Below are 22,014 nucleotides of genomic sequence, written 5' to 3' on the forward strand. Positions count from 1 at the left end.
AGAGGGCGGCGGAGTTCTTGGCCCCTGGTGCTGGCAAAGGTGGCCTGGTGTCTTCTTCCTCGTCACCGGCGGCTCCCCGCGGCGGGAAGGATGGACGGTTCTTGGCCGCTGGACTCCGATCCGGCGGTGCACCGGTGGTGGCTGGCAGCAAGATGTCGGCGAAGAAGAGGAAGGCGTGCTTTCTCTTGGAGCGGGAGGACGCGCCGCAGATGGCGCCGGATGGGAGGAAGCGGCTCGCCGCCCGCCTTGCGTCGCTCTCGGCGGCGGAGCTACCCGCTCAGATCGGCGAGCTCTCGCAGAGGCATCGCCAAGGTTCCAGCGGCAAGGCGGCGAGTGAAGTCCACTCAGTGGATCAGGCGGCTCTGTTCGTGCTCAAGCAGAAGCTGGACAAGTGCACCGAGGAGTCCATGAATCACGGCCACGAACCGACGATGGATGCGTCGGCCGTCATCCACCCGTCGCCGTCGCCGTCGCCGTCGCCGCGACAGCGCCAAGCAGCAGATGGCAAGATCGGTGTCGAGGAGGAAGAGGACGTCGACATCTGCGGCGGCGTCTCCCCCTTACCAACCGCGTTGTCTCCTATCTTCCTTGACGTCGACTACAGCGAGCTCGTCGGTGCAACCGGAGTGAAGCTGCTCTCGCCGCTGCACCGCAAGTACATTGCGCTCGCCAAGCGCGCCGACGTATGCGGCGGCGCCACCGCCGCCGCACCGGCATTGCCTTCGTCTCTCCTCCCAGCTGGATACAGTGAGCTCATCGGTGCAACTGGGGTTAACCTGCTGTCGCCGCTGCCGCGCAAACACGTCGCGCTCGCGGAGCGCGTAGACGACTGCGTTCTCGTATCCCCTACCCCGACGGATTTACCATCTCTGCTGCTCCCTGGGCTCGGTGAGCTCGCCGGTGCAAGCGAAACCAAAATGCTGTCGCCGCTGCCGCGCAAGTACGTCACGCTCGCCGAGCGCGTCGACGTGTGTCCCGGCGTTGCCTCCACCGCGACGACATTGCCTTCTCTGCTCTCTGAACACGAGTTCGTCGCCGATGCAACGACGACCGGGGTCAAAATGCTGTCTCCGCTGCCGCACAAGTACGTCGCCCTCGCCGAGGACGACGACGAGTACGTCGACATCTGCGGCGACGCCTCCCCTGTGGTGCTAATGCTACCCAAGAATCATGCCGAGATCATCAGCGACAGCAGCAGCCCAAGCAGTAGCTCAAGCAGCGACTCCGATTCAGGCTCCAGCACCAGTAGCGATTCGGACTCCGGAAGCGCGAGCGCCGCCGGCAGTACACCGGCGCCGGCGATTCCCACCAACGCGTGCGTCATCTCCGCACAACCGTGGGAGCCTTCAGAGCCGGAGGTGGCGCAGAGCGCGAAACAAGAAGAGACGAAGCTCCCGGGCCATCCCGCCGCCGCCCCGCCATCGCCGCCGAAGCCGCTCACCAACCTGATCGCCAGAGCCCAGGGAGCCGTGGCGAGGCGGCGGCAGGAGGAGAAGGCGAAGGCGAGGGAGAAGGCCCGCCGAGAGTTGCTCGACATGGAGAGGACAGCGCCGCCGTCCTCGTCCACGGCCACCAACGCCATACACCCCCTGGACATGACGCTGCTCGGGCTCGCCGCCGTCGAGTACATGGTGAGCTCCGACGCGTCGCCGGAGGCTCGCCCCCGCTCCGTCGCACCCAGCCTTCTGGAGAAGCTTGGGCTCTTCCTGAAGGCCGATGACGATGACGATGACAACAAGCCGAAGCAGCAGCAGCAGCCGAGCTCCGTCGGCGGCGCTGATGATGACGTCGAGGAAGGTGAGATTCGGTAGCGCTGCAAGAAGAAGAAGCCATGATACAGTACTCCAATTGTATGTTTTTCCAGAGACAACATTTTTTTTGAGGGATCTGAAAAATGTCCCCAAAACTCGGTTATTTGGAGACAAATTGCATCCAAAAAGTTCAAACAGATTTGGACTTTTGAACGAATTTCGAAAAAAAACACACACAAGAAGACCGAACAAGTTTGCGTTTTGAAGATCACCGGCCCGGCCCGGCCCTGCTAGGCCCGTGGGCCGTCCAACATCCGAACGAAGTGGGCCGGAGGTTGCAGCGTTGGTTTACTCGAGAGAGCCGCCCCTAGCCGAGCGGCGGAGCGGAGGTGGCGGCTTGGGGAGTTCACGGCGAGGTCGCCGGCGGCCACGCATCGGCGTGGGGGGAAGGTGGCGCTCCAACTCCCGGTCGGGAGGCATGAACGCGGTCGCCGCCGGCGTGCTGACAGAGGAGGAGGAGGAGGAGCCTCCCGAATTCGTATCCCCAATCTATAACGGGTAAGGCTCTGGCAGCTCCCGAAATACTTTTGTGTTTGCTTGATTACTGGAATGGAGCTGGATTGGATGCTTAATTTTGGGTAGGAAATGGTGAGATATGCCACAGTAATTAGAACGATCCGGCAGAATCTGCAGTCTAGCAGCATGATTCCCCACCCCCCACCACCTGTTACAGCATGCCTATGGAATGGTAAAGGATTTTCCTGTCATAAGTTTAATTTTAATATCTAAAAGCATGAAATTTTTCATGGGAAGTCCTCACTTGAGATGTTGCTTCATATGCAGTAAAATGAACTCCTATTTATTATCAGTGCAATCTGGAATGACAAGTAAGTTGGCTATGGGATCATAACTATAGTTGCGTTGCAGCAACTCCGGTTCATACTCACAGCTACAAAAGTGACACCAGAAGAAACTGGTATTCATACTTGGGCAGCGACGGTGAGTTCCCACAACAGCGCTTGCTGTCCAGCAAGTGCCTAATTGGCTGAGTGATAGATAAGCCGTCGGAGAATAAACAAAGCAATCAGGATATGATTTTTGTACTGCAATCCTTAATTGGTACATAATCCAAAGGATGAGGGGAGCGGGTTGTGTATAGTCTTTGACCTTTTTCCGTGCTGCCTCTGTGAAGCCCTCGGCCTTGATATGTGCCGGCACCGACCGGACCAACCTATATCTGTGCTCTCCACTGCCTGCGCCACTGTGGGGGGATTGATCTACGCCGCATAAGCTATTAGAGACTAATATGGTAACATTAGCTGTATCCGTTGTGGTGATTTACTCAAATAGCACGGATGAGGTGCTGAGGATTTGAAGATTTCCTTATGTGAGTATGTATCTCATGACCAGCCATGATATGATAATAAATGTACTTAAATGACTAGATTTGAGGTCCTTATAAATGTACCATGCAAAGTTCTTGATGTTTGCAGGCGAGAGAAGTTTCTTCGTACTTGTAACCATGTTTGGAAAAGATCGGATTGCCTCCAAAGCCATCCATGCGAGGTGCTAGCTGGGTGGTGGATGCAACCCACTTCCAGGGTTGCTCTGTTCAATTCTCCTTATTCACCAGGATGGTAATTTCTTATCTGTTTTTATGCCTTTCAATGATGATACACAGCATATTCCTCCATGTTAACCTTGTAGAGGTGGGTGGTTCTGCTTGAAATATGCTTATGGTGCTGCACTTTTTTTAAAGTCATATCATGGCTCAATTACATTCTTGGAAATTTTCTTGTTTTCTGGATCAATCTTTTTCCTTTCTTAGTATTCTTTACCTGCAAAAATTACTAGGAACCATGGCACAAATATGTTAACCATATGTTGGTTGTTATTAACACTGATGTTTCCTGTCCTACCATGTAAATGCTATCGTCCTAGTTGGATGAAAACTTTATGTTCTATAGTCCTATTGGTCATACTAGTTTACTTCTGTGGACATGTAGTTTCTCATCAACTCATCATTCTTCTGTCCATGGTCAAAAGGACTGCAATTTAACTTTTAAGATGCTAATTTTTTTATTCACTTTTTTATTCCTATTCTTAATCTTCCATTGATAAAAGCTGCCAGTTTTCTTGTACTCTTATGTTTAGCAGGAGCTTTAATTTCTTTTTTGTTTTAATATGTAGCATCATTACCAAAGATGTGGAGGTTTGTTCTGCAGCAACTGTACCCAGGAGATGACAGTTTTACGCAGACAGGGTGATTCACCTGTTTGAATTTTTTATCCTTGTGAAAAACTTCAAGAAGCAGCACACTACGAGCTGAGATACAGACACAAAAATAGAGCTTCAGAAGGTGAAATTTTCTTTTGCCTATAGTTTCTGTTAGTTATATCTTCTAATGAATGCAATGATGATTTTGATAAGTGGTACTTCTAATCCGCTTGCATATAAATGAATTATTTCTAAACAAATAATCTATTTAATGTGCTTGATGGTTAATTAAATGTGATTGTCAGCATGGCACACAACAGCTTATGAATTTTCCATGTTTCCATTTTATAGCACAGTTGAGCACTTGTGCACAAATTGTACCTTAGCTGCAGGGCTGAACTATGCAACATCCGTTTCTCCCTTTTATATTTTGGCCATGCTTTATGTGAAGTATATCCATATTGTGAAGAACAGAGGAGACAGTAGACACTATATCTTAAGGTGCTTCCTACTTCCTACTGATAAAGAATTAAGCACTTTGACAATATGTGTTTAATCAAATGGAATCTATTCGCTACAACTAGAAATTTCAAGTGCTAGAGTTCCTAACTGGTTTTGGTTTGTTGTTCTGAATAGTGCTATTTACTGTACATTATACATAGTATCGTAGCGTCCAGCCTCCGAAGAGAGCTGAGGCATGGCCAAATGCGGTAGCTACAAGCAAGCCTCAGAATGAGGGTCTGGAGGTCCTTCGATCAGCAAAGCGGCTGGAGAAGTTGGCATCACTTGGCTAATAAACAATAATACTATATCTGTTTCATAATTTAAAACTTTCTAACATTATTTAGATTTATATGGATACTTAATATATCTAGGCATATACATGGATCAATAGATAAATCTAAATATAGCTAAAAATACTAACAATATAGAACGGATGGAGTATGTCTGAATGCTCGCCTTCATAAACTTTTAGAAGATTATGAAGACTTGAAGCGCAAGCAGCTGGGGAAAGCTTATGACTTACTGGCACACAAAACTTCAAGGTCATTTTCCGTATGTAAAAAGAAAAAGAAATGCTGATTACTAATGAATGGTTCTTTTCACGGACAGGAGTGGTGTGATATGTACTGAAATTGTATCTTCTGAGCATCAGTTGGTTCACTTGCCAGTTGATTTGGTTTGGTGCATTATCTTGAATTCTTTATGTCTAACTGCTGATTCTGTCTTGGGATCAAGAGGATAGGTATAATTGGATACTGAAGATCCGAGTAATTTTTCCTGTAAGCTCTCCATTTGTATTACTGACATTGTATATTTGTCGACTCATCTTATTGACTGCTGATGTGCCTTCTCCAGTCAAAAAGAGAAGAAAAATATCCTTTTAATTTATTTAATTTTAAAACTAACCCACTTCTAAAAATATTTCCAGATATAAACATTTTCTCCAAACCAGTTCGACTGCCATGGCAAAGGTTCTGTCGGCTGTCGGCAGTATTGTTGGACACACCGTAGTGAATTATTAGTTTAAATAATAATAATAATAATAATAATAATAATAATAATAATAATAATAATAATAATAAAAACCAGGACAGGGCGCAAATGCGCAATGCCGTTGATCGTCCGGAACCGTGGGCGAGGCCCACAGGCCCACTTGGAGACGAAGACCCGCCCACTTCCATTCCAACCCCTCCACTCCACCCAGCCACCACCCCGCAGACCACGTGAGGCCATCGCCGCCGACCGACCCAGCCCTCCCTCCCGTCGCCATCGGCCCATGCCTACGCGCACGGCGGCGCTCTCCTGCCGCGGAGTCTCGCCGTGCCCGCGGAGCCCCTCCCTGCTCCCCGGCCGCCGCCGCCGCTGCCGCCTCTTGAACGGTGAGTCTCGTCGAGGTTCCTCTCTCACACGCGGCCCCCGGCCGCTTGGCTCGGCTAGGTCTGTGTGGATTGATTCGCGTATGTCCGTATGCTGTGTGGGTGGGGGCAACAGATGAGACGGCGGCGGTGGCGGTGACGGCGCCCCTACGTGTTGCCTCCGCGACCCGTTCTCGGGCTCTCGGCGGCGGCAGCGGTGGTTTCTTCGTGCGCCTCGAAGACCGCCGGGGTGGGGAGGCGTCTCGGTTGACGCGTGCCCTTCGGCGAGTCCTTCTTGATCAGCAGGTACGGCCATTTGGGGTTTAATTTGTAGTGCTGTGGAGAGAGCCAGATTGGTTGATATGATCCAACTGTGGAATTGTTAAGATTTAGCATGACGCCTAGATGGAAGCATGCATTTGTGAGATGGCGAACTTTAACATCAATTGATATGAACATAAACTTGACCTATTTATTGCATGAACACCTAGTGATGCAGGGATTAGAGAGAATTAGGAACAGAATTGCATGGAGGATGATGCCATGTGATCATTCATATGGTTTGTCGGAATAGGCCTCACTCTCGCTTTAGTCATATGGGTTGGTGAAGCATGGCGATGCTCTATGTAGCGTCACCCGTCTGCTCTTCACCTGCGGCCGATCATCATTTTTGTACAGGAGACAGCCTTCCAATCTGTGCATCACTGAATTAGGATAGGGAGTTTTAGGAAATTTAGGTTCTCAGCAAAAATTGGGACCGACGAGACAATTCAGGTGCTGGGGTGGCCCTCTTAGATTTGCCTATTTACCTTGCACGATTAGGTTCTTAACGTAATTCTTTGGGGTTGTAGGGGGGTGTGGGAAGAGCATTGTTGGGATATTATCTTTCACAACATGATGCTTTTTGCTGATCTTTTGGCAGCAACACCTGACTTGTAGTTACTAGAATATAATATTGCAGGTCTATGAATGTTTTCACCCAACTTCAGGTCTGGGTGAAATTTTTTAGCGATACCACTTCCCTTGTACATTCATAACATGCCATAAATTTAGCTTGCATCGTAGACGATTCCGTAAGTGTTTGTTTGGAGATTTTCATAAAATAGCTCCTTTTGCAAGAGTGAAGAAATATCCTGATGTCAACCTTTTGCTATCAACACATCCTGCGATATCAACATATGAGTAATCTACAACTTCAGGATCATTAGACTTTCTGTTTGCGAGTATGTAACTTTTAGTACCTTGTAGTTAATGTAATACTACTTTCTTAACAATCCTTCCAGTGGTCCCTTCATCTCTAGTAGCATATCCCTCTCATTGCTAGGTAAGATGATGTCATCTACAATTCCACATAAAGGACTAAAATAGTAAAATTTCCTCCTTTTGATATACAGTAACGACTATCTACTCCATTCTCCTTGCATTTGATTTTTCTAATAATTTCATCGAATGTAAATAACCATTGTTTGGATGCTTGTTTTAATCCACACAAGCTCTTTCGAAAGCATATTTCCAGCATGGGTTTAAGGCACAACCTCTGATTTTGGAATTAAAGAGCCATAAATAATGAACCGACTCCTGTTAAAGAAAACTAATGGTTGTCACAAGGTAGAGTAATACACTACAAATAATGGAGTTCAGTGGCGACATAAAAGCTGTTGTAACACGTTGGCTTGGTTATTATAATTTATCATTTGATTATGCGGGAGAATGTTGGAATTTATGTTGGATTGGCTCCAATGGAATGAGCAAAGGGAAGGAGAGACGTCCAACAGCACTCTCCCTCGTCCCGAATCAAGCCATTGGAGGCACACCCAATAGAATTGGGTTCAGCCCACGATCGTGCAACGTGCATATAAGAGGGTCATCTGGTTCCTGGAACGCTCCCATTGTTCCCAAGCTAGGCCAAGGCCCTAAATTCCTAAAGGTGCATTGGAGCGATTGGAAAACCATATCCTGTACGACCACGACGTCAGGCCAGTGTAGGTGGAGACTGGAGGGGTACGGTACCCAGAGCACCGCTGTGCTGCATCAACTCGAACCACTACACCGAGCAGGAGTTCTAATTCTACCTGTTTCGATGATCTGATGACTCGTCTTCCAAGGACGGTTGGATTCTAACCCACTTTAATTTCTTCATATTAGGTGTTCATGCTTTGCTCCAACAGAAGTAGTGTGGCACACACGGATAGAGGCTCGAATTGAAAGCATCTGTAACCTGATTGTTGCTCAGTGGATCAGATCATCCTTTTACTGACTAGAGGTCTAATAATTTGTAGATTGTGATTAGACCGTACATCAAGGCGAGCTATATTTTTCTCAACTGGGTTCAATAAGCTTTTTATAGGGACAACCTGTGACCAAAAACTTAGTGCTTTTGCTTAGAACATTATTTGGAAACACATTCTTGTTTCGTTCATAATGTATATACTTCACATGCGGACTATTTTCTTTCTTTCCCTTCTATTAATTATGTTGTGAAAGTTTTACTCTCCTTTTTTTTTTTCAAATGAGTGTGAAATTGTTGCTGCAGAAATGGGGAGAACCTGACCTGCTGAAAGCTGCTGTTATTTCAACCATGTCAATTCTTGCTGTGCCTCTTGAGGCGTCAGCAGAGACATGTCAGCCTGCTAATTCGATGGCTAATATGCCCATTTTTATTGCTGTGGCCCTAATAGGTGCTGCTGTTGGTGGTAAGATATGCAAACCTGCATATTTTGTAAGCTCAACTGGATTTATAAATTTGATGAAGTGAACCACTTTTTATCTCTATGTGATCTTTAGGATTACTAGCACGGCAAAGAAAGGAGGAATTAAAGCGACTTAACTCTCAACTTCGCCAAATTAACACTGCACTTAGAAGACAGGCACAGATTGAGTCATTTGCTCCTGGCCTTACGTATGCACCGGTTGGGAGAGCAACAGAAACTGAAGTTATTGTTGATCCCAGGAAGCAGCAGCTGACAACAAATTTGAGAAATGGGAAAGCTTATATGAGAAATGAAGATCTTGATATGGCAGCAAGAGAATTCAGGACAGCGCTTGAGCTTGCTGAGAGCATAGGCGATCGCTTTGAAGAGAAGAAAGCTGCTCGAGGATTAGGTTTGTTTCTTATATTGACCATCATAAAGCTATTTGCTCACTGCCATAATAGAAAGTAGAGAATTTAAATTGTACCCTTTACTGTTCTAATAATCAGCTCATACAAGAAATAGACTCCCTCCTAAATTTTATTAGTATGCAGCAAAGCTATATGTCCACTAAAAAATGGATGTCTAATCAAATTGTGTCATCAGTGTCCTCAATCTGGTTTCAACTACAAAACCTTTGCAAAACTGGGTAACCCAAGAAATAGTTTCATCCAGGTTTATTTTCCCCAACTTACATTGTAGTTACCCTATAATAAAATTTTATTGGTGTTCTTTACTTCAACAGAAAGCTTTGATTAGAAAATATTGTGGGGGAATAATTGTCTATGATGTTAACATGGTCCTAGTATTTCAATTAGTTGGAAACTCTGGTTAACTGTACATGTGAGAATTTTTATCTGTGTATTACATATATTAGTAATTACCTTAAGCAATAATAGCATCTAGGTGTAGATTCACTGGCTACCGTGGGTTTATTTAATTACTGTATTATGTATGTGTAACACGTTTGATTGCCTTTTAAGCTTTGCATTGAATCGTATCCTTTGGAGAGAATCATGTCCATGTTCAAGCTGCTATGGTTTATATTTCTGGGCTGCTACTTTATACCCACAACTTGTGTCGACATAGGGAGCAAAATTCAAACCACTCACCAAGTCTAAAGCTTAAGAAGCAATCACTGTCAGATACTACAGAAAGCAATTAATATGATTTGCATACTGTGTACCGACTGTGATTTGAGTTTTTTTTTTCCCCATTAGGTGCATCCCTACAAAGGTTGGGTAAATACAGAGAAGCAATGAACTGCTACTATAAGGTCCTGCAGCTTTCCAAGGAAACGGGCGAGGATTCCGGGTGCACTGAAGCTTATGGCGCCATAGCTGACTGCTACACAGAGCTTGGGGATCTTGAGCGAGCAGCGAAGTTGTATGACAAGTACATATCAAGGCTGCAGCCCGGTGGTGACTAAAGAGCTTAGAACTTTCTTGACCAAAACGATTGGTTACTTCCTTTTGGAGTTTTGGTTGTTGTTCAGCAAAAAAGATCAACCTGTTGGTCTGTTAGCTTTGTGGGAGCGCTTAAATCGCTCTTGAAATAGCTCAAACTCCTGTATATATATGTCAATGGTGCTAATTGAGAGTTGAGACGACAGTGGTAAAGATTCGTCTGGTCTGCAGTCCGCTGCATGCACACGGTACACTCATCTACTGATCTACTACTACACTACTGCTGCCTCCGGCTCACACAAGAGTGTATGTCCGTTTATGTTTAACGTTTCATCGTTCGTTTAATTTAGAAAAAAAATTATGATTAGTATTTTTATTGAGACGAATAGTCCAAGAACACAAAAATTTATAAATACAGTTAAATTGCAATGTACAGAACTACCATGCAGTCCTGTAGATAAGATGATCGTCCATATTCTGACATATGTGATACGGCAGAAAGTCCTGCCTTTAAACTCACTGAACTCAACGATCAACGCTCTCTCTGTCTCCAGCCTTTATGCACCGATTAAAGGCCATCCTGTGATGTCATCTTGTTGGGCGCATCGATCTCTCCTCCCTCTTCTCCACTCTCTACTAAACATTTAAACGATAATATAATGCCTGTGCGTTACACAATTTTTCTCACTCATATCACGTGGTACACCATCAGATGACAATCTTTTTGTGAAGATGAAAAGCCTACGATGAAAATTGTATAGTTCTCTATCAGGAATTACTACAGTTACCGTAAGTATATACGGCACCTTGCTCACCTGACCGTCCAGGTTACCCTCCATATCGAAGAAATTCTTTGTCCCTTAAACGATATACCTCTCGTTTCTTAGTTATAAAAAAAATTAATAGGATAGATTAGCATATCATACTTCCTCTGAACTTTTGTGTTTCATGCAGTTGATATTTCATCTTATTCATCTTAAATTTTATTCAATTTTTTAATTAAATATGCAAAAATATCAATTATTCTCGAAATTTTATTTAATAATAAAACAAAAAAATGATAATTACACAACTTTTGAATAATTAAGATAAATGATCAAACACATACTCAAAAGTTAACAACATCATATATAAAAACCATGAAGTATATCACTACACAAACCTACCATATTAAGTACAAGTTAAAAAAAATATGATTGTGAATATTGCGTAATAATTATAGTTTAGTTTGTTACGTTTGTTAAGTTATAGTTTATAGAGGTTGAGTTATCACATATTAAAATATCTTAATATCTTGTTAAAATTTTTACTTCTCATAATTACATAGATAACATAAAAAAGAAAGATGAATGAACATCCCCATAAGAAATTAGAATCCAATCCCCCGTATCCATCCAATCGAGTCGCCGACTACGCACCGCTCTACAGGCCAGCTTGACCTACATTGATACGTATCATGGCTGAATGGATAGACGAGTAGATGACACGGCTACAGAATGCTTGCGTCTCGAGCAGCATCAAAGTTCGCTAGCTGTTGCGCGGTGGGTTCAGACTTGAGAGCGCAGGAATCAGCTACGGGGAGACGTACCGGGAGGGCAAACAGAAAAAAAAAATGCCTCGTATGTACATTGTAACATTAAGTTAAATTATACAGATAATTTGTAAAGTGTCTTTGTGCCTTGCAGTATTATTATAAACACATTAAACTATATGGATACCATAACAAACTATTATAGAAAAATAGACGGAAAAAAAGTCTCCCTTATACCTAGAAATCATTGAACTAAACACCTTCCGGACCTATTGATATTAGAGTACTTTATCTTTCAATCATCTAATATCTTGACCATAGATGATTATTTGTTTGTTAATAACTTATCTACTTAGTTAGTATGTGTTAACTTCTAATTAAGTGTCTTTAAGCAGATTAATATGTCTCAAAAAGTTCTAGTATAAAGTGTCACAACGATATCTATATAAGATTAATTTAGTAAAATATATTAGAAAACCGCTTCTAAAGTGTCTCTGAGATAAAAACATTATAGACAACTTATAAAATGCCTCTAAATAGTGTTTTAAGGCTATATGAGTTTTAATTTAGAGGCACTTTTTAATTTACATTTATAGGAGTGCTATTACGGTTGTGTCATAATTTTTTTAAAAATTTTTTTGATGAATTTTAAATAGTATACAATAAACGAGAAGACATTCATCTCGAGGGTTTAAAATCCACTCCCCTAATACTGAAACGCATGCCCGTGCGTACGTGTCCTCTTCTCGGCTAGCTAGCTAGCTAGCTATAGCTAGTTTCATGGAATCTATCTCCTCCTCCTCCATGCTTATCACCCCAGTACGCATCCGCTCTCAGCTGGCAGCACTACATGTATAAATACGGGCACTAACCTGGATCGTCCTCACAATTCAGAGCACTACAAGCTCCTCGTACAGCTCCGGCTAGCTAGCAGAAGGCAGCTGCAATCTCGACCATGGCGTCGCCCAAGGCCCTCTTCGTCCTCGCGCTCCTCGTCGCCTCCGCCGTCCTCCTCGCCACCGCCGCCGAGCAACCCCGTGAGATATATCTAGCTACCGCTTTCGACGACATTTGTCGCACTAGCTTTTTTCAGATCTGTTTTGATAGATCGATGGATAGATAGATGATCACGTCAATCAATCAGTTACTAGTCGATCAATAACTTGGATGATCGGATCGATCGTGTGTTGCAGAAAACGAGGGACAGAAGAGCGGCGGCGTGGGCGTGCAGGACGAGCACGGCGGAGGCGGTGGTGGGCATCACGGAGGAGGAGGAGGAGGCGGCGGCGGCGGGCATCACGGAGGCGGCTACTGCAAGTACGGTTGCTGCGGCGGCTACGGGTACCACGGCAGCTGCCGCCGTTGCTGCGCCACCGCCGGCGAGAAGCCGGACCCCATGCCCCGCCCCGAGGCGCACAACTAGCTAGTCGCTCGATTAATTAATCACTACGTGGCTACTCGTAGCATGCAGTGAATAAAAACAGTACACATATGCGTACGTATACGTATGTACGTAGATCGAGAAGCTTCATGCAAATTAAAGCTTGTATACGTACGTATATATGTATAGACCACGCGCATACGTATTTACATCGACGTGCATACGTTTGGCGATATGTATACTGGTATCGTATATATGTCAATAAAAAACCACTCCTACGTACGTGCATGTGACCGTAACATGTGCATGCGTAGATTATACTCCGTATATATACGCGTGGTGAAAACGTGCAATCTCTCTCGGTGGATGGGCTGGGGCTTGGGCTGGAACCCCTGGCGTTATTTTGTACGACGATGCATGGAGCAGGAGATCTTGTGATCGTTCGATCCATCCATGTTGCTCAGACCAACAACCGTCCCCGACGGCCCGACCGTACGTAGCAGTAGGAGCGGCGGTTCTAGCTAGCTAATGGTGTTAGATGGGTCTCAATAAAATAGACAGTGTTTTAGTATATTTTTTATTGATCTTGATATAAAGTTTTAGGGGGTCTTTGTGAGAGCTTTAATACATAATGACTTTAACAAAGATAGCGGAGGAGATCTGCCCTTAGTACGTAGCGTTTATTTTGCGACTGCGAGTGACTTTCGAGTTATGGATAGATGTAAATCGTAAATATAGGTTGATCTGTGAAGATGCAAATTAACGGGTTAGCCTGTTTAAAGCAAACTACATATAGGTTTGGACCAACGACTATAGAAAAAATCCATTGGAATGTGATAAATTATGAATAAAATCATGTTTGGACCAGCGATTACAGAACAAAATCCCGTTGGACCAAGATGATATATCTAGTACCAACTGGTATCATCATCGCGAGGCAACATGGATGACGCGAGTGTGGGGGGAGAGCGCCGGTGGTAGAGGAGCACCTAGCAGTGATGCTGCGCACGCGGAGGAGCGGCCTTGGAACCAGCAAAAAAAACTCGTGTCTAGGACGGGAGTCCGTTACGTAGTTTTCCTAATGGGTCCGTGGGTTCAAAGTTCGAAGTAGACTTCGAGTTCGAATGCAGTAGCAAGGGACAGTAAAGCTGCACTAAATTGTCATAGGGATGGACGTGATCCAGCACATCATATAAACTGATTTTTACTCTTAAAACTAAAAAAAGTTACTGTGTTGAACTAAAATGTGGGCAGATACACATTCTTTTATATAATAAGCCACTTTTGTTTTATCCTAGATCAAATCTATTTAAGTTAAAAGTTTATTATTTAATGGTGAATTTAATTAAACTAATTTAGAGTTATATGAGTTAATAAATTTTCTATAAATTTAATTAACTTAAATATGTTTGACTTTAAACAAACCTAAATTAAGTTATAATATGTGAAACGAAGTGATGGCCTGTTTAGTTCCTAGAAATTTTTCCCAAAAACATCATATCGAATCTTTGGACATTTAAAGGAAACATTAAACATAGATAAAAAAAACTAATTGCATAGTTATGGGAAAAATCGTGAGACGAATCTTTTAAGCCTAATTAGTGCATGGTTAGCCATAAGTGCTACAATAATCAACATGTGCTAATGACGGATTAATTAGGCTCAAAAGATTTGTCTCGTGGTTTTCAGGCGAGCTATAAAATTCGTTTTTTCATTCGTGTCCAAAAACTTCTTACGACATTCGGTCAAACGTTCGACGTGACCCTTTTGCCAAAAGTTTTTGGCAACTAAACAAGGGATAGTAGAAAACATGATCAAACAATATTATGCCATACACACGTTTATGGAAACGGCCTTCGGTATGGTTAGGAAACTTTACACTTATGACTTAACTATTTAATTAGTGGTAGCTTCGCTAACTAAATTAGAAAATTTAAATTTTATAAACACAGGTACGTATTAAAAATATATTATATTTACGTAAACGGTATGGATAGGGGTAGAAGTTCCCGTATAGTTTTCATCTGTATTTGAGAGACTGAATCAACACGTATTGGGATTTGATAAATGCACCATATATAGACGTCTGAGTGTCGATGGTATGCCTCGCTCTATCATTAAAACAATAAAATCAACTTCGTGGACTATATATAGGGTAGATACTTTGGCATAAATACGTACATTGGTGTTAAGTATAGCACTCGAATATATATGGGTTCGCAGATTCTAATTAACCAACGGACTTACGCTTGGTTTGCTAATTAATACTAGTACTACCTTCGTTTCAGACTTTCTAGATTACCTAAATTTATTTACTAATAAATATGTATATTTTATATATATATCTAGATTTATTAACATCCATATAAATCAGACAATACTAAAAAGGCTTGTATTGCGAAACGGATCGAGGGAGCAGCAATTTAGCAATTTTGAGTATACACTACGAGAGTGAACAAAGATCGCGAGAAGGTGCAGCCACACGTGCCTAATGAAAAGAGGACCTCCCTTTGGAAAATTAAGGGAAGGGAGTATACTTTTTGTTACTATTAGCTGCTAGCCCTCATAACATCGATCAGAAAAAGATATCTTATCCATGCAGTGTTCTCGATGGATCTTGTGCAGAAGCTGATAAATGCGTGTGTGCAACATATTCAGAGTTTTCAGACCGACCATGCTGCACGTACGTACGCCGAGTCAAACTTGGCTTGTCCCCCCGGCCTCACTCGATCGCCATCTCGCTCATCAACGATCAAACATCCACTCGCCCGCAGTTCTAAGCTCGATCCAACAGGCTACGTCTTTTCTTGTTTTTAAAACGATTTATTAACGAACAGAAAATAATTTATATACATAATTTTTATAGATATGTTTTTATTAATCTAAGAACAAAATTTAAAAATTAGCTAATAAAAAACCTTAAACCTAGCTGGCTCTAAATTTAAGGTTAATTTTTTCACTTATAAATATAAATAAAAGCGAGATGACAGCATTTGCAGTCAAGTATCGAGATTATAATTAATGGCCCGACGCCATTTGCGTCCATCTCCCAACTGCTTTTCGTCAGTGTCATGCCTGCCTGTTCGCATGCAGGCCCTAGCTAGCTATATACGTGCATGCAACACGCGGCAACTTGCTCGATCGATCGTCGACGGTCACATGCACACCTCTCTTGCATCGATTGATTGATCCTAGCTAGCTTCGTCGTTCCCAGCCTATATATAAATCAGCTTGGTGTATGCATGCATAGCTCTCATCCCAAGCACTGTGCTTGCAGCGAGTGGCAGCAGCTAGCAGATCGAGCTACAGCTACAGAGAGTACAGTGACATTACTTGGTGAGGAGAAGATCGATATAATCCGATAGAGATCGTAGCAATGGCGTCCAACAAGGCTCTCGTCGCGTTCGCCGTCCTGCTCGCCGCCGCCTTTCTCGTCGCCGCCGACGAAACCCGTTAGTTTATATAAACTCCTTTCGATCTTCACAATCCACAGCGATATATTATAATCGACATATGTAAGCGTCGCTGGCGATTGATATTCTATGAATATGCAGAGGCCGGCAAGAAGGAAGAGGCCAAGGTGGACGTGCAGGACTACTGGCGCGGCGGCGGCTACCCTCGCGGCGGCTACCCCGGCGGAGGCTACCCCGGCGGCGGGTACCCGCGCGGCGGCTACCCCGGCGGCGGCTACCCGCGCGGCGGCTACGGCTACCCGGGAGGAGGCTGGCGCGGCGGCTGCCGGTGCTGCGGCTACGGCTACCGCGGCGGCTGCCGCTGCTGCGCGAGCCCCGACGAGGTCCCGGAACCCATGTACCGCCCGGAGGTGGAGCTCCACAACTGATCGATCGATCGAAACACGCGCGTAATACGAATTAAGCATGCTTTGCTAGTTTGGTTGATTTCGTCAATAAAAGCAAGGCGAATATATATATGTGCACAGTGGTACGTACGTCTAGCTTGAAGGCAAGCGTATTTAATTTTCGCTGTTCTTAATTAGGGTGTGATATCCATAATCAATATCGATCGATCAAGTGTGTGGCTGATCGATGTATGTATGATGCAGTTTGTATTATGCATGTCATGGAATAAATATAGCTACATCGATATATAGTGGTGCTGTTTTTGGAGTAGCAGTAAGAGAAACCCAGGTTAATATATTCTTTAAAAATAAAATCTCATAGCCACATGCACTATATGTCGATTGTGAAGCACTGGGGTGATTGTTTGATTTTTTATAAAAAAATTAAATAATGTATTTATAAATAAAAGTAATCTGTGAATAATATATATATATATATATATATATATATATATATATATATATATATATATATATATATTCTTAGTTATCTAAAAGCCAAGACTGAAAAATAAACTTCAGTGAAAAAACTCAAAATCAGCTTTAAATTTAAGGTTAAAAATTTAAAATCTGGCTTATAAACATAAGAAGGAGTGGCAAGATGGGTGCCCACTTATATAGCAGGCCATAAGTTAAATGAGTGCTGTGTTGTATGTAATGTTGATATAGCAGACCATGCCCCACTTATGATTGAGTCCATACCCGTACAGAGGAATTGTTTCTTTTGTACCTTGAGTTACCAGTATCTTGTGGTACCAAATTATTTCTAATCGTTAGATCCAATAGTGCACATCCTACTTAGCTAGATCCAATAGTGAGAAATGATTTGGTAACTCGAGGTACCGGTACTTTGAGATATAAAAGGAAGGATGGGAGGAAAACTATACAGAAATGGCTAGTTTGACATCTTCCATGCAGAGGGGTTGTTGTTTAGGTGCTTCTTTCTTAAGATTTGCTCTCGACTACAAAAAGTATCACGAGGTACCGATACCTCACAGGTACTGATATCTCATATTTTTAATGGAGTTGAATTTCGTTATTGGTGCAAAAAGATAGGATGTTATATTATGTCCCAAAGTTTTGATATTGGGAAAAATATTCAAAACCTTATGTTGTTACGAAAGATATTACTGTCGTTAATAAAACCAATTTCGAAAATAATTATAAAGCTCAAAATTGTATTTTAATAGAGTTTCTCGTTCCGATTTTGATCGTATTTCACATCTTAAAACTGCGCATCAGATGTGGTAGGTCTGCAAAATTTTTCACCAAGAGTCTTCTAACATCAAGGAACTACATAAGAATGTTTTCAAAAGAAGGAATATATATGAAATCTGAAGAGGCTTTAGATGATTACTATGCACGGTTTAACAAAATTTAAGTGATCTTAGATCCGTTGATAAATCATGATACAAATAATTATCAATCTAAAGTTGTTCGACATTTTTTTTACTGGTCTCTTGATATGTTAATATAGGAGATGGCCCTAAGTGTTGAATATTTATGACCGAGCAATTTTCTTACAGTATCATCTCCCATTACGAGAACCACCACCAACTGCTCCGCCGACCATCGATCTAGGCTCACCGGCGATACAGAAACGGGAAGAACACTTCAAATTGGTTTATATGTTCGTCCACACGCTTAAAAAATGGGTTTGCCACGCAGTAGCATGCCCCCAAATCGAATAAGATGATCTGCTTTGTTGGGAATTGATCGATTTGATCTCAAGCCAGGTCCAAAACAGCAGCCATCAATTTGGTCGATCATATTTGTCTTATCCAGATTTTATCTCTGTCGATCGATCGGTTTAGACATCATCATGCGTGTCTCTAGTGTGTACTGTGTGCAGCATATCTATTTGAGCTGATCGAGCTGCATACAGAGCAGCAGCTGTCATCTGAGACCGAGTAAATTTGTATATGAACGCTCAAGCATGGTTCAGTAGTCAACTCGATGACGTGTAGTACTCCCCATCGATATAGATAGCGTCAACGTGCCGAAGGCGGAAAAAGTTAAATAACATATTTATAAACGAGAATTAATTTATGAATACAAATTTTATATATGTATTTTTTTAATCTAAAAGCCAAGGCTTTAACATAAACTTCGATAAAAAAAATCTTAAAAACAACTTCAAATTTAAGATTGAAAATGTTAATTTTGACTTATAATTAGTGTAAGCATAAGCGAAAAGACAGCGTGTACGACGTACGAGAGAAAAGCAGTGCCCTCGGCCAGCGTCGTATACGTTCAGTTCCGTGCCTATAAATACGTTGGATGTTAATTTGCATATGCATATAGCCTCTCATCATCACACTTATTTCACCGTCACAAGGAGGAGAAAATTGGGGTCCGATCAAGCTAGCTAGCTTGCAAGACATGGCGTCCAAGGCTCCTGCTGTGTTCGCTCTCTTGCTCGCAGCAGCTTTCCTCGCCGTCTCAGGTGAATAATTAATTAGTCCTCATGAAACAAACTGTATGTGAAAATTATATATCCATAATAGATCTCGTGGGTCATATGTAATTTCGGTCGTAACTATATATTTAACATTTAGGGCATAACTCGATCAAGTTTATAAGAAAATTAACTGTCAACGGTTTCTTATAATACCGCAAACTTGTTTTTAATACAAAACTGATAGTCGTAATTAAAAAAAAGTTTGACCAAATTTTATCTTTCACATGAATTTGATGTCATAATTTCAAAGTATTAAGAAATGTTGGCCGTGTACATCTGTCACTGTTCTGTGTGGTATTTACGCTCTTCAACTCTAATTACGATTTTATCTCAGCTCTGTTCAACTTTATGATTTTTCATGCTATTATTTTAACTGAAGCCTGTACTTGCTCAATTCCATATAGAATTTAACACATGAATGCCCTTGAAAAATTTATATGGACTTTGTGATTTCCCATGTTTCGACATGAATTTTTCCCTTTTCAACACAAATTTTTACATATCCAGTATTTTTAGAAAAGGATGGCACACCAGCGCTTGACATGATTTTTGTCATTTTCCCATGAATTTAGCGTCATTAAGTCCTGTTAATGAAATGGGACAAGCGTAAAAATTTCTATTTCAAAAATAAGGCCTAAATAAAAAAAAGAAAATTAGGGTTAAAATCATAACTACAGTCGAGAATAGGTCAAACAATGCATAAGCCCCTCCTTTTCTTTCCTATATATAGCATTGGCTAAATTATCCATTCACAATAAACAACTACGCATCTAGCTTCAGCTCTTTATCATCTTGCACATATAGTGTGTGTGTATAGAGCGAGAGAGAGACTCTAGCTACGATAAGTTGCAACTCACGGGCTACTTCATGATACATATATACATACATACATACATACATATATATATATATTTACTGTCCTTACGAATATACATAGATGCCACAAATTTTTAGTGTACAATTTTAGTATCTCATTGGTACATAGTACCTAGAGATACTAATTTTTGTATTAAAAATATGGTACTTAAAGCTACATTCTCAATGATGACAAAAGAATCTCATAGTACATATATCTTCATGTTCTTCAAATTGAAACCTCACATACATAATTTTCATCCATGTGTATGCAGGGGCCACCGCGAACTCACAACCATCACCTGGCACCGGCCATGGGGGCAAATCGTCGGGCTATGGCCAAGCGGACGGATCTGTTGGCTATGGCACCGCTGGCGGCTATGCCTACACTTATGGACCAATGGGACAAAATACAGTATACTATCCCAACCCCTTCTACCCGCCACCTCCAGGGTGGCAAAACTTCGGCTATTACCCTACTGCTCCTTATGGACCATATAATAATGGTGGTCCTATAGGTTGGAATGACCTCTTATGGTATAAGCCTCCATGGTTTCCCACCTATTGGCCATAACCTTAGGTGGAGCATTACTAATGAATAAATACAATGCATAAGTCTATATATGTATACAATACACAAGTCTATATATGTGGAACTTATAAGAATTATTAGTGTCACTCTATGTGTCACTACTGTCCGTGGTAATCTTAAGTATGTGTTTACTAGAAGGTTATCATCATGTATCGTTATACTTTGTTTTATGGGTTATATGTACTTTTTGTGGAATAAAAGGGTGGTTGAGTTGCAGCTCCAAATTCATTCGGCTTCTTCGATTATGGTTTGGAACCGAGACATGTTATGACAACACCAGCAAAAACTATTGAGTGAATTGTACTTCATAACTTAGGTTTTACTTTGTACTAGATTATATATGATGTTTTCACTTTGCCTAGGATTTGTTATTTTATATTGCATATTGGACCACTCTACCGTTCTCTGCATCTGACCTACTTTGACACCACTCACTCTTGATTTTTTTTAGTTCTAAGCTCACCAGCAACTAGACACAAGCAATTCCATTTTTGGGGGGCTATGTTGCATTAGGCTGGTTGAAAATCAGACTCGAGCCTACCAAAAAACAAGGCACGACCCCCATAATTCAAGAAAAAACAAGGTCGAGATTTCTCAAGCTACGCTTTTTTGAGCCAGCCTAGGCCGGGCAAGGATTGAATAGACCTATGTTGCGTCATTTGTTTGGCGTGAATCGACTAAGGGTATAGGGCCTCACACACGAGACATGATTTCTAATTCATGCACCGTCTAGACGCGCTTTGTGCATAACGTATTACGTTACGGTATCCTCATGTCATAATTAAGTCGACTATGATGTATTAAGAATTTATCACTGTTTGAAGTGATGTTTAACAAGTTCCACCTTATATGTCTATGATGTGGATTAGACCATATAGCAATTTAAAAATCAGTACTCAACATGAGAACCAAAACTGCTTTGAGTAAAAGCTTGCCATTAAGTCCTGAAAAGTAAAGTAGGCCAGCTCCCAGTCATTTCAATTTACAGTGCAAAATTTTCATATCAACTTGCGAATTTTCTAAGCAGTATTGTCATGCCAGGAAATTCAATCAAATTTCCAAAGAATAGAATGTATTAAATGTCTGTGCAGGATCAACTCGAGTACACACTGTAGTAATATTTGAATCAACAATAGCCATCGTCTTACAAAACAATTAAAATAGTAGTCTTACAAAATGCAACAAAAACTTAGGCATCAACCAATAGACGTCTACTTGACAGAAGAAAAATCTTAACCATCTAAACCAACTTCCTCTGACTCATAGCCAACTTGTGTGAAAAAAGGGAAAAGCGTAAGGATGAGTACCACCACCGTACTCAATAAGTCACACCGACAAATGCAATAATAGATGCATAGGGAGTATAAAGGAGTGTCTTAGGGATAACTTTTGCATAAAGCAACATTTTTTAA

At 42.2% G+C, this 22,014-nt stretch overlaps 2 protein-coding genes and 1 long non-coding RNA gene across 3 annotated transcripts; all 3 read left to right on the forward strand.

The window, feature by feature from the left end:
- The first annotated feature begins 2,134 nt into the window (after positions 1 to 2,134).
- On the forward strand, positions 2,135 to 5,412 carry LOC102710272. Its single transcript, XR_001549670.2, has 5 exons — positions 2,135 to 2,309; positions 2,394 to 2,499; positions 2,595 to 3,142; positions 3,229 to 3,388; positions 3,942 to 5,412. It is a non-coding gene; the product is annotated as an uncharacterized LOC102710272 (long non-coding RNA).
- A 280-nt stretch (positions 5,413 to 5,692) lies between these two features.
- LOC102710558 (protein FLUORESCENT IN BLUE LIGHT, chloroplastic-like) lies at positions 5,693 to 10,316 on the forward strand. The gene is made up of 5 exons (XM_015833939.2): positions 5,693 to 5,851; positions 5,964 to 6,133; positions 8,361 to 8,520; positions 8,612 to 8,929; positions 9,738 to 10,316. Exons 1-5 carry the CDS (start codon positions 5,749 to 5,751, stop codon positions 9,944 to 9,946), a joined length of 960 nt encoding a protein of 319 aa, XP_015689425.2. The 5' UTR covers positions 5,693 to 5,748; the 3' UTR covers positions 9,947 to 10,316.
- Positions 10,317 to 16,211: 5,895 nt separating this feature from the next.
- Positions 16,212 to 16,676, forward strand: LOC102717499 (glycine-rich cell wall structural protein-like). Its single transcript, XM_040520286.1, has 2 exons — positions 16,212 to 16,287; positions 16,390 to 16,676. The coding sequence occupies exons 1-2, from the start codon at positions 16,212 to 16,214 to the stop codon at positions 16,674 to 16,676; spliced, it is 363 nt and encodes a 120-aa protein (XP_040376220.1).
- Positions 16,677 to 22,014: the final 5,338 nt, after the last annotated feature.

Source organism: Oryza brachyantha, chromosome 2, assembly GCF_000231095.2.
Source record: "Oryza brachyantha chromosome 2, ObraRS2, whole genome shotgun sequence".
NCBI classification, from domain to species: Eukaryota; Viridiplantae; Streptophyta; class Magnoliopsida; order Poales; family Poaceae; genus Oryza; species Oryza brachyantha.

Coding starts and splice junctions, on each gene's coding strand:
- LOC102717499 (XM_040520286.1), top strand. CDS start 16,212: ATGGCGTCCAACAAGGCTCTCGTCGCGTTCGCCGTCCTGCTCGCCGCC. Junction 16,288..16,389: donor CGTCGCCGCCGACGAAACCC/GTTAGTTTATAT, acceptor ATGAATATGCAG/AGGCCGGCAAGAAGGAAGAG.
- LOC102710558 (XM_015833939.2), top strand. CDS start 5,749: ATGCCTACGCGCACGGCGGCGCTCTCCTGCCGCGGAGTCTCGCCGTGC. Junction 8,521..8,611: donor AATAGGTGCTGCTGTTGGTG/GTAAGATATGCA, acceptor TGTGATCTTTAG/GATTACTAGCACGGCAAAGA. Junction 8,930..9,737: donor GAAAGCTGCTCGAGGATTAG/GTTTGTTTCTTA, acceptor TTTCCCCATTAG/GTGCATCCCTACAAAGGTTG.